At 39.0% G+C, this 13,300-nt stretch overlaps 1 protein-coding gene across 1 annotated transcript in view; it reads left to right on the top strand.

Annotated features, from left to right (window-relative positions):
• The window catches only part of CCDC50 (coiled-coil domain containing 50), an 82,679-nt gene that overhangs the window by 42,594 nt on the left and 26,785 nt on the right, over nucleotides 1-13,300 (top strand). Inside the window, exon 5 of the mRNA XM_055407892.2 lies at nucleotides 11,832-11,949. Coding sequence (XP_055263867.2) covers nucleotides 11,832-11,949 — 118 coding nt within the window. The remainder of the gene's footprint in view (nucleotides 1-11,831; nucleotides 11,950-13,300) is intronic.

Raw genomic sequence — 13,300 nt, 5'->3', positions numbered from 1 at the left:
TATATCTGTCAATGGGTTATTCCCACAACTTTAGGGAGAGCAAACCTTGAACATAGCCTGAACAGGAGTCATGGGCTGGTCATTGCTCTCCCTCTTTTTTGTTAGTGGGTTCACTTTCCTATGATACCCTGCCTCAAAACAGTGATCCATTTAATTCTGTATATATTTTTAAATTGTATTGTTTTTAAGCTGAAAATGACTAAAATTAGCAGTAGTATATGGTTTGTAAAAAGACTTGAATTTGTACTTACCGATCATTGCTTTTGTGGTATGTTTTCAGCATTTCTTACAAACAATTCCTTTTTCATTGTGTTGACTCTGTGTCTGCTTTTTTAATACCTATTCTGCTATTCTTGGCCATTGTCTTAACTTATAATAAAGAAAAAAATGATTTATCATTTTTAATAGTAGAATGACCATATGATATTTTGTGTACTGAGAAATTTTGTGTACTCTCCTGGGCACACTGGCACATACAATCACCCTATTAAATAGATATTTCAGGGTAATCAGTGAACCAGCCTGCATCTTCTCTTTCTCCTACTGAGCCACTCTGTTCCTCTGGAACTCCTTGTTCAATGCCAGGCGAGTGTGAAGACACCTGGTGTGAGTGTATTTAGCTATTTCTGTAAGAAACAAACCATGATTATGTGATGATCGGAGTTGTAAGTAAGAATGAGGGATTCCTTTTCATCCTTCTGTATCAACACGGGAGCTCTTTCTTACTGCAGGATGTGTTGCTTCTCTGTAGTTAAGACTTCCTTGGAGATGAGTCTGGAAGCTGAAAGAAGTGATTATGTTTTATAGACAGGAAGGCTTCTATTTTAAAAATCACAGAGTAATGAAGTTGGCTTCTTATAAATGCTCCTGGTGTCCTGTAATATTTTTTCTTTCTGTTCAGGGGAAAGCAGTATTAGGGAAAACAAAATACTTTATTTTACGCCTGTGGAATCTAAATAGCAATCACAATAAATGAGCTCATTGTTATACTATATAAAGTATGCAGTGTTGTGAATAAATGCATTTCTCAGATGAAGAAATTAAGTCTTAGAGAAATATATGAATGACTGGTCCCCGGCTATAGTAATATGCAAGAGAAATGTCTCTGCAGTTCTGACTGCCTCTGACTTGGGTATACTGTGACACAGCATAGAACACATCAACTGTAGAGTCTGAATCTTACCTGTTTAACTCTTAGCTGAGACTTTCATCATCTCATTTAGCCATGTAGACCCTCAGGTTCCAAACTGAAGAAGTTACGATTACTCTGCATTACCCTAAAGGGCTGCTGTGAAGTTTCAGATCATGTATTTAAGGTCTCTGAAGGCAATGGCAACCCACTCCAGTACTCTTGCCTGGAAAATCCTGTGGACAGAAGAGCCTGGTAGGCTGCAGTCCATGGGGTCGTGAAGAGTCGGACACGACCGAAGTGACTTAGCAGCAGCAGCTACATACTAAGTTAATAGTTGTTCTTCCCTTTTTGCTTTCTCACCAGGTGTTTCCCCCACCATTCTCCCTTTGTAACCACTCTGATTTCTCTAACAGAGAGATATGTGCTGAATTGAAACGTGGGGGTGAAATAAGCAGAGTTAAGTGTACTCCGATACGGTATGATTTGAGGAATCTTTAGGGGTTTTCTTGCCTTTACAGGCCTCCTATTACCCCCACTACTATTGGACCTACTGAAGTGTTTCCCCTTGCCCAGTGCAATGGAGAGATGAGATGAGAAATCTAGTTGTGGAGGTTTAATGAGACTAGCCTTTAAAAACTCAAGACTTTTTTTTTTTTTTTTCAGACGTTTTTGACTTTTCACTGATGCCTTACTTTAGGATATGGCTGTCCTGTCAAGTTTCTTTAATTGTAGAAAAATGTGACTTCCAGCTGACTAGACTGTTTTAATATTAAATAAAATTTGCATTATTCAAGTTTGATGTTGAAGGATGTATAATAAAGCTTATTTGTTTATTTTAGTCCAAGGCGCCTCATAGGGGAGACTGAAACAACAGTGTTTTTCTGGCCAACTTTGCATTGCCTGTTACTCATCAGCTATTCAGATTCTTTTTTTTTTCCCTCTCTCTGTGCTCTTCTGCTTCCTTGTAGAGTCTGCTTAACTAATAAGTTCTTACCCAGCAGCAGAGCTGTGGAAAACTCTCTGGATTTTCACCCAGATCTCTTTTAACAGATTTTTGGAGTCAACTCTCTTTTGTAGCTTATAATCACCCAGAACAACCCGATGTAGAATTCAAGGTTCTTTCCTCTTGGGATAGATTTTTTTTCCTGAACAACATTGTTCATGAGAAGTAGAGTTACACAATTTTCTGTGGGTGAATTAGCATGCCTGACTTTGTTGTGGTATGATTTTATTGTGTTTTTTAACAGAGCACAAATGTAGGCAGACAGCAGTTTCATTAGGGAAACATGTAGAAGAGTTTAAAAAGATCTGTATTCTTACCACCATTGTGACTCCTTCCCTTCCTTCCCTCTTTTTCCTCTTTCCCTCTTCTTTCCTTCCTGTCTTCCTTGCTTTTTTTTTTAAACTCTTACATCGTGTCTTGAATATTGTAGTAGCAGCATTTCTTTTTTGGCACCCTGTTGAAGGAGCATGTAGCCTTTGGTAATACTCAGCTGAGTTTATGGGAGTACTTGCTTCATAATCACATGAGTTTGTTGTTAATAAATTTTATTGGGATCTTTCTCTTTGGTCACAGGTTTAGGATTTGTCAATATTGTTTAATCAAGCCAAGAAATGTGTTTTTAGTTGATTTAATTTAGTTATTCTTAAATAACTAAAAAATAACTAAAAATTCTTAAATAACTAAAGAGAGTTCCAGAGAAACATCTACTTTTGCTTTATTGACTATGCCAAAGCGCTTGACTCTGTGGATCACAACAAACTCTGGAAAATTCTGAAAGAGATGGGGCTACCAGACTACCTGACTGGCCTCCTGAGAAATCTATAGATTTCTCAGTTAGAACTGGACATGGAACAACAGACCGGTTCTAAATCGGGAAAGGAGTTTGTCAAGGCTGTATATTGTCACCCTGCTCATTTAACTTATATGCAGAGAACGTCATGCAAAATGCTGGGCTGGATGAAGCACAAGTGGAATCAAGATTGCCAGGAAAAATATCAATAACTTCAGATACTCAGATGACACCACCCTTATGGCAGAAAGTGAAGAAGAAATAAGAGCCTTTTGATGAAAGTGAAAGAGGAGAGAAAAAGTTAGCTTAAAACTCAACATTAAGAAAACTAAGATCATCTGTTATCTACTATCTTCCAGATACTAAGGTATCTAATCCCATTACTTCATGGCAAATAGATGGGGAAACAATAGAAACAGAGAGACTATATTTATGGGGCTGCAAAATCACTGCAGATGGTGACTGAAGCCATGAAATTAAAAGACGCTTGCTCCTTGGAAGAAAAGCTATGACTAACCTAGACAGCATATTAAAAAGCCGAGACATTACTTTGCCAACAAATGTCTGTCTAGTCAAAGCTATGACTTTTCCAGTAGTAATGTGTGGATGTGAGAGTTGGACTATAAAGAAAGCTGAGCGCCAAAGAATTGATGCTTTTGAACTGTGGTGTTGGAGAAGACTCTTGAGCGTCTCTTGGATTGCAAGGAGATCCAACCAGTCCATCCTAAAGGAGATCAGTCCTGGGTGTTCATTGGAAGGACTGATGCTGAAGCGGAAGCTCCAATACGTTGGCCACCTGATGCAAAGAACTGACTCATTAGAAAAGACCTTGATGCTGGGAATGATTGAAAGCGGGAGGAGAAGGGGATGACAGAACATGAGTTGATTGGATGGCATTACCAACTCGACGGACATGAGTTTGAGTGAGCTCTGGGAGTTGGTGATGGACACGGAAGCCTGGCGTGCTGCAGTCCATGGGGTCACAAAGAGTCGGATGTGACTAGGTGACTGAACTGAACTGAATTGATAAAACTCTTAACTACTTTGTGTATATGTGAATGTTGATTTACATATGTGCCTTTGAATCTAGGTCCAAATATGTGTGAATGTGAAACTGTTTTAGGGAAAGCCTTTTTTTTCCTTAAATACATAGTATCATGGCCAACCATGTAATGAAAAGTCTGGGGCACTAATCCAACAATTTGGAGCCATTTATAATGTGAACTATTCAGGGTTAAACTTAGTAACCAATTTACATTAAAAATTAATCTAGTGTGAGCCATGGTACTTTTTCATAGCATTCTTAATGTGATTAGAAATTCATGGTCTAAAAATATATTTATCTAAATTGGTATTATCTAGAAAATAGCTCAGGTGGTAATAATTTAAGCTACTTTATGTTTTCCCTATGTTGTGGCACTTTAAAAATAAGTTTACACATATATAGCCAGACAGGGGGAGTGAGTGGGAGGCCTCTGGCTGAGAAAATTCTTCTCTTCTTTTATCCTAGTTATATTGGTGTTTTTACAGCCATGAATTTGATGCTATCCTGTTTTTCTGGTCTTATAGAGTAACCCTTTTGGGATTATACCTGATTTGCATTTCCTACTAAGTTAGATGTTAATATAGTAATTGCTAGATAATAAAAAAGTTTAGCAATCTAATGGAATGGCTTTCCTTTTTTTTATTCTTCTGATAGTCATTCGACAGTCACATTTTCACATTTCCCTTAGATTGTCTTTATACCCAAGATTTTCTCATTACGAATCCTGCTACTATTATGATAGAGGTGAAAACTTTAAGGGAGAAGTAACCCTCATATAAAATTGTATAAACCATAAAAGTACCCAAAGGGATCCAACAGTTTAGTAATTTGTCTTCTACTTGAGAAAGTTGCATGGGGCTCCTCTGCAGCTTGCTGTGTGAATGTCTCTCTTAGAGCACTCATCTTTGCATGTCTTACATGATGTTAATCATTTTGCTTCTAGCACTTAATGGAGAAGAACATTAATGATAATGACCTTGTATCTTATTTCTCTGTAGGAGGTCTCTAGCAGAATATTTGAGCCATTGAAAGGAATCAGTGAATCTGTTTCCTTGACATAGCATTCCTGTAGCATTCCAGGAATCCTTAACTCTGCCCTTATGCTCTGCTGCTGCGTCGCTTCAGTCGTGTCCGACTCTGTGCAACCCCATAGACGGCAGCCCACTAGGCTCCCCCGTCCCTGGGATTCTCCAGGCAAGAACACTGGAGTGGGTTGCCATTTCCTTCTCCAATGCATGAAAGTGAAAAGTGAAAGTGAAGTCGCTCAGTCGTGTCCAACTCTTCGCAACCCCAGGGACTGCAGCCTACCAGGCTCCTCCGTCCATGGGATTTTCCAGACAAGAGTACTGGAGCTTCCCATTTTCCAGAGTTGAGTGTTATTTCAGTAAATGTGTTTACTTAGAAAGTCTTCTGTGGGAAGAGATGAGGGAGGCTTAAGAGGGAGAGAATATATGTATAATGATGGCTGATTAGTTTTATGGCACAAGCCAGCACAGCGTTGTAAAGTAATTTTCCTCCAACTAAAAAATAAATTAAAAAGAGAGTCTTCTGCACAGCAGTTAGTTCTGCATATTAACCCAAAGTAAGTCTACCTGATTAATATTATTAATTAAAAAATAATTGAATGTGACTTCAGAAGGGTTTTGGAGTTCTTTTAGATTCGTTTTTTTCCCCAAGTTATGTTTTGTCAAACACTAATTTAGTAAGGTTTATATATATTTATATATTTTATGTAACAAAAAGACCTCTGCATAAAGTAAATTTGAAAATTCTGGGGTTGCAAGAAGATAACATTACTTTTCTTTCATCAGAATGTTAACATGAGTTCATGTGTTTAAAGAATTAGATATAATACATGTTTTGTGGTTTTTTATTTTTATTTTTTGGTGAACCTTTGATAGCAGTGTTCTCAGAAACAGCTTGGGAAATGCTGTTGTAGACTAACCTTTAACAGGAAGGAAGCAGAGGATCAAGGAGGTTGTTTATGTCAGGGGTGACTAAGCTGCATCCGAGCATGGTGACTAATAATTGCTGTCTTTAGCTTGTTTCCGGGGAGACTTTTTTTTATATTGAAATCACCTAACAAAACCCACTGTGCAGTAATGTTGGAAAGCAGGGAAGAGAGCTGACTTGGCTGAGCTATGGTTTATAGTAAAGCAGCAGATTTCCGTTGAAATCCTTTTTCCTTTCCCACCTCAAGTACAGCTAGCTGTTCTTATTCTTCTCAGGCAGAAGAAGCTTACTCAAAAAGGAGCTGAGATGTTAAAAGAACAAAGGTTTGGGTGCATGACACATTATGATTATTATTTTTCTACTTGGTTAAAAGCACTCCTTTTGACCAGCTAATACATTGTACAAAACGGGTATCACTTTGTTTCTCTTTGGTTCATTTTTGGCTCTTCACATTGAGAAAGTGCCCTATTACTCTGTATTCATTAGGAATAAATTTGATAGCAGGAAAGCAACTATAAAGTCCCTGGAGGGCAGTTTAATAATTTCGGCTGGCAATTGGACCTGGTCGTTTTCCTTTATATTTTTATTCATTTACATAAAGGGAGACTTTTTTGTTTTCAGTAAAACAAACCACTTAAGAAAATGTAGTGTTGGGTGTTCAGTCAACATGACAACTCAGGGAAGTGTTTACATTTTCTTCCTACTTTCTTAGTAAGATGTATATGGATTTAGGAAATTCTGAAGTAGATATTAATGTGAGGAGAATAAATTATCTTGTCACACCTCTCCCTAACTGATTACTATGTTGCTTTGTAAGGCATCAGTGTAATGAAGCTGGCACAGAGGAGAGCACCCAGTAACATTTCCAGAATTACTACAGTGTGTATTGGGATGTCAAGACATTTGACTTTTAAGGTTCACTAGTTCAGACTCTTCATTTTACACATAAAGAATTCAGGCCCAAAGAAATTCATTTTAATAGTTAATGTTTTTCTTCCAATGTCTCTGAAGCATCTCTTGAGTTGAACTTGAATTTATCAAATATGTATATATTTGCACAGTTTCATGAGAAATTTCCAGCATAGAAATCAGTTACAGAATATATGTTAATAATATAAATTTAAATTTAGGTCTATTTCGTGAACATTAAAAGCCATGTAAATGGATGTGTGTGTGCTCAGTCACTCAGTCGACTTGTGTCCGACTCTTTACAATCTCATAGTTTGTAGCCTGCCAGGCTCCTCTCTCCATGGAATTCTCCAGGCAAGAATACTTGAGTGGGTTGCCATTTCTTCCTCTAGGGGATCTTCCTGACTCAAGGATGAAAGCCAAGTCTCCTGCGTCTCTTGCATTGGCAGGTGGAATTTTTTTTACTGCTGAGCCACCTGGGAAGCCCGCCAAGTATACTGATAACCTCTGCTAATTCATCTAGCCTCAGCATCCAACTTATTTCTACACTGACATAAGAGAAATTAAGTCATTTAGATGAATTTTATTTGCCTTACAGTCTTAGTATATTCTTCATTTGACTTATTCAGAAGAATGCAGAAAGAATGGTGATTAATTCTTGTCACAGAAGTAAACCCCTCAAACTGCCTGTGATTTTTATTACCAATTGTATCAGTGAGTATTGTTGCCATATTTGTAAGATCTTTAAGAATCTAGTGACATCTATGGATCTTCTTTTTTAAAAAGTGTGCATAAACAAAGTTTATGTGCTATTTCATTGGGCCTTTTATAGAAATAATCTTCAAATTCTGAATTCTATTTCCAGTTCAAAATCTTTAGCAACTTTTCATCCCTTACATTATAGACTCCGGACTTTTAAAAATTGATTGTAAAGGGTGCCTAGAATCCAGCCTCTGTCTGTTTTTCTAAATTCATCTTTCTCTAACACCCCACACACAGTGTTCTAATTGGACTCAGTTCAGTTCAGTTCAGTCGCTCAGTCGTGTCCGACTCTTTGAGACCCCATGAATCACAGCACGCCAGGCCTCCCTGTCCATCACCAACTCCCAGAGTTCACTCAAACTCATGTCCATAGAGTCGGTGATGCCATTCAGCCATCTCATTTTCTGTCGTCCGCTTCTCCTCCTGCCCCCAATCACTCCCAGCATCAGAGTCTTTTCCAGTGAGTCCACTCTTCACATGAGGTGGCCAAAGTATTGGAGTTTCAGCTTTAACATCAGTCCTTCCAATGAACACCCAGGATAGATCTCCTTTAGAATGGACTGGTTGGATCTCCTTGCAATCCAAGGGACTCTCAAGAGTCTTCTCCAGCACCACAGTTCAAAAGCATCAATTCTTCAGTGATCAGCTTTCTTCACAGTCCAACTCTCACATCCATACATGACCACTGGAAAAACCATAGCCTTGACTAGACGGACCTTTGTTGGCAAAGTAATGTCTCTGCTTTTTAATATACTATCTTGGTTGGTCATAACTTTCCTTCCAAGGAGTAAGTGTCTTTTAATTTCATGGCTGCAATCAGCATCCACGGTGATTTTGGAGCCCCCAAAAATAAAGTCTGACACTGTTTCCACTGTTTTTCCATCTATTTCCCATGAAGTGATGGGACCAGATGCCACGATCTTTGTTTTCTGAATGTTGAGCTTCAAGCCAACCTTTGCACTCTCCTCTTTCACTTTCATCAAGAGGCTTTTGAGTTCCTCTTCACTTTCTGCCATAAGGGTGGTGTCATCTGCATATCTGAGGTTATTGATATTTCTCCCCGCAATCTTGATTCCAGCTTGTGCTTCTTCCAGCCCAGCGTTCCTCATGATGTACTCTGCATATAAGTTAAATAAGCAAGGTGACAATATACAACCTTGACGTACACCTTTTCCTATTTGGAACCAGTCGGTTGTTCCATGTACAGTTCTGACTGTTGCTTCCTGACCTGCATACAGGTTTCTCAAGAGGCAGGTCAGGTGGTCTGGTATTCCCATCTCTTTCAGAATGTTCCACGGTTTATTGTGATCCACACAGTCAAAGGCTTTGGCATAGTCAATGAAGCAGAAATAGATGTTTTTCTGGAACTCTCTTGCTTTCTCCATGATCCAGCGGATGTTGGCAATTTTATTTATGGTTCCTCTGCCTTTTCTAAAACCTGCCTGAACATCTGGAAGTTCACGGTTCACATATTGCTGAAGCCTGGCTTGGAGAATTTTGAGCATGACATTACTAATTGGACTATTGGTTGTTTTCTAGAGTTATGCCCATTAAAATATTTTTAACTTTGCTGGTGGTGTTCTCAGCAAAGAATATCTTCTCTTGCCTATTGAAATCCAGTTCTTTGTTTAAAACCTAACATTAATGCAAACCCTTGAACCAATTCATATAAGCAGAAGTGGTATTCCTTTTTTGTGCTCTCATAGACATTTTCCCCCCTTTTTGGGGGCCATTTACAATTTGATTGTGTTGTAGTTGTTTGTGTATTGCCTTGTTTTCAAAGTGGGGTGGTAATTTTTTAGGGGATGAAATCAGAATGTTATTTGCCACTCAGCAGCTGCTGAAAACTTGCCAGGAGATGGAGCATAGGGGAGACAGGAGGAGGACTGTTTTCTGTTTTTTTTTTTTTTTTAGGTAAGACAGCCATCCTCTAACGCACAGCTAAATCACAATCAGCTGAAAGATTCTTTAAAAACTTTTAAATGAAATGAAATCAGTGTATATATACTACATTCAGTTCAGTTCAGTTCAGTCGCTCAGTCGTGTCCGACTCTCCGCGACCCCATGAATCACAGCACGCCAGGCCTCCCTGTCCATCGCCAACTCCCGGAGTTCACTCAAACTCACATCCACAGAGTCGGTGATGCCATCCAGCCATCTCATTCTCCGTCGTCCCCTTCTCCTCCCGCCCCCAACCTTTCCCAGCATCAGAGTCTTTTCCAGTGAGTCAACTCGTCGCATGAGGTGGCCAAAGTATTGCAGCTTCAGCTTTAGCAACATTACTATATATAAAATAAATAGCTAATGGAAAGTTGCTATATAAAACAGGGAGCTCAATGTGGCGCTCTGTGACAACCTCGAGGGGTGGGGAGGAGGTTCAAGAGTGAGGGGACATATGTATGCTTGTGTCTGACTCATGTTGTTGTATGGCAAAAGCCAACACAATATTGTAAAGCAGTTATCCTCCAATTTAAAATAAATTTAAAAAAGGTTGTAGATTGTGGCAGTCTTCCTCATTCAGACTTAGTGAATCATCATCTTGGAAAAAAGGCCCATAAATATGTATTTTAAAAATTCTGTTTCCAGTTTTTTGAGGAATCTCCACACCGTTCTCCATAGTGGCTGTACTAGTTTGCATTCCCACCAACAGTGTAAGAGGGTTCCCTTCTCTCCACACCCTCTCCAGAATTTATTGCATGTAGACTTTTGGATAGCAGCCATTCTGACTGGTGTGAAATGGTATCTTATTGTGGTTTTGATTTTCATTTCTCTGATTATGAGGGATGTTGAGCATTTTTTCATGTGTTTGTTAGCCATCTTTATGTCTTCTTTGGAGAAATGTCTGTTAAGTTCTTTGGCCCATTTTTTGATTGGGTCACTTAGTTTTCTGGAATTGAGCTGCAGGAGCTGCTTGTATATTTTGGAGATTAATCCTTTATCAGTTGCTTCATTTGCTATTATTTTCTCCCATTCTGAAGGCTGTCTTTTCATCTTGCTTATAGTTTCCTTTGCTGTGCAGAATCTTTTGATTTTAATTAGGTCCCATTTGTTTATTTTTGCTTTTATTTCCAATATTCTGGGAGGTGGGTCATGGAGGATCCTGCTGTGAAATATGTCAGAGAGTGTTTCCCTACGTTCTCCTCTAGGAGTTTTATAGTATCTGGTCTTACATTTAGCTCTCTAATCCATTTTGAGTTTATTGTGGTGTATGGTGTTAGGAAGTGTTCTAGTTTCATTCTTTTACAAGTGGCTCAAAAAAAAACTGGAAATAGAACTGCCGTATGATCCAGCAGTCGCACTCCTGGGCATACAAGAGGAAACCAGAATTGAAAAAGACACATGTACTCCAATGTTCATTGCAGCACTGTTTATAATAGCCAGGATATGGAAGCAACCTAGATGTCCATCTGCAGATAAATGGATAAGAAAGCTGTGGTACATATACACAATGGAGTATTTTTCAGCCATCAAAAAGAATGCATTTGAATCAGTTTTAATGAGGTGGATGAAATTGGAGCCAATTATACAGAGTGAAGTAAGCCAGAAAGAAAAACATCAATACAGTATACTAACGCATATATATGGAATTTAGAAAGATGGTAACCTGAACCCTGTATACGAGACAGCAAAAGAGACATAGGCATATAGAACGGTCTTTGGGACTCTGTGGGAGAGGGTGAAGGTGGGATGATTGGGGAGAACGGCATTGTAGCATGTATATTATCATAAGTGACCAGTCCAGGTTCGACGCATGATACAGGATGCTTGGGGCTGGTGCACGGGGATGACATGGAGGGAGGATAGGGGGAAGAGGGAGGTGGGAGGGGGGTTCAAGAAAGGGAACGCATGTACACCCGGGCGGATTCATGTCAGTGTATGGCAAAACCAACCAATATATTAATGTAAGGTAATTTGCCTCCAATAAAATTAAAAAAAAAATGACGAAAAAAATTCTGTTCCAGAACCAGTTTTAGGAATATTATATTTGAATATCTTCAGGTTGCGTTAGATTTAAATTTAGTTAAAAAACCTTTCTCCCTTATCTGTATCTTGAGCACTCCTTTGAGCAGTCGTCTTTGATATTTGGACAGTGTGAGCGTAATACCAGAAGGTCTGGAAAACCATAGGCAGAGCCACAAAAGCCTGGGAGTGGAATGTCAAACCACTGACCAGTAGGGTTGCTGTATGGCGTTTCTTCTTTTTCTGAAGTCTTCATTTTTCTTCTCTGTATTTGCAGGACATTGCTCGACTCTTGCAAGAAAAGGAGTTACAGGAAGAGAAAAAGCGAAAGAAGCACTTTCCAGAGTCTTCTGGAGTCAGCGCTTATGGTGATAGTTACTATTATGAAGATGGAGGTAACAGTTCCTGTCTTTAGACTCAGTTGCAAGACACCCTTTAAGTTTGTCTGTAAAGTGACTCTAGGGCCCATTTAGATTTGTGGTGGAATTTTTTCTTATCTAGTGAATCCATCTGTTCTTTTAGATGTTTGGCCAGAGTCATTTTTATGGCTGTAAAATGTGAATATAGTTTAGCAAAATCTGACATGTGTTCTTTTGCACTGTTGCTACTTAGAATGTTATATTACATTCTGAGCACATAACCTAGGGTACAGGAAAATGGCAGATGAGTCCCTGCCTCGAGGAAATCTTGTCAGTACTGTTTGAAGCCTCAGAGTAGCACAAATAATAAAGGAGGTACAGCATTTATAGATTACTGGATACCAAAGCTTTTTCCCCATGCCTCTTATCTTTTAAACCTAGGCCAATGGATTATCCTGCTGATGACAAAATTGAATATTATGATCTTCTGTTGAGGTTTTGCTTTTGATGCTTTCTTTGCTATTTCTACCCTGTAGAAAGTTCTCTGAGAGATCCCTTCTCTAGAGCCTGCTTCTGCAGGGTGGTGGTGGTGTGGTGGTGGTAACGGTGATTCTTTATCTTAAAAGTGTGTTGGGAAATGAGTATTATTTAGTTCTTTTTAAAGACGTGTCAAAGGAAGGATATTTCCTATAGTTTTTAGTGTCAGTATTTAACTGTGGTTCAGCTTGGAGACCATGTGCTGTGCTGTACTTAGTCGCTCAGTTCCATCTGTCTCTTTGTGACCCCATGAACTGTAGCCTGCCAGGCACCTGGGGATTGCATGGGAATTCTCAGGAAAGAATACTGTAGTGGGTTTCCATGCCCTCCTCCAGGGGATCTTCCAAATCCAGGGATCGAACCCAGGTCTCCCGCATTGCAGGCGGACTCTTTACCCTCTGAACCAACTTGGCTTCTGTGGTAGCTCAGTTGGAGACCATACTTAGGATACCAAATACCAACTAAATAACATCTGAAGGCAGCGTCTAGAGAGTAAAGATTTTAAGATGAGTAATCCCAAGGCCCCTGAAAATTAATTGTCAATTGCTTTTCTATAGTATCATGAAAGGTAAGTAGGTATTTTTCTTTGGTGAGTAGAATGAAAAGTATGTGTATGTAGATAATAGGATTATTATAGTTGAGTCTTCCAGTCACATTGTTCTGAATCTTTCAAAATGAGTAGAGCTCAACTCTGTAACACAGTTAGTAAGCAGATTGATTCTCTACTTGTGGCTCAGTGTGTTCTTCCACATGTGAAATGCTCAACTCTATTTTGATAGCCATTTTCCTTATCCTGGTTTTTCTAATCAAATCATGTGATACATCATTCAGGGAGAAAAATTGCCAGTAT

This window comes from Moschus berezovskii, chromosome 1, assembly GCF_049115385.1.
Source record: "Moschus berezovskii isolate FMDL1 chromosome 1, NW_MosBer_1.0, whole genome shotgun sequence".
Lineage (NCBI taxonomy): Eukaryota > Metazoa > Chordata > Mammalia > Artiodactyla > Moschidae > Moschus > Moschus berezovskii.
This window is presented reverse-complemented; position numbering and strand designations above follow the sequence as displayed.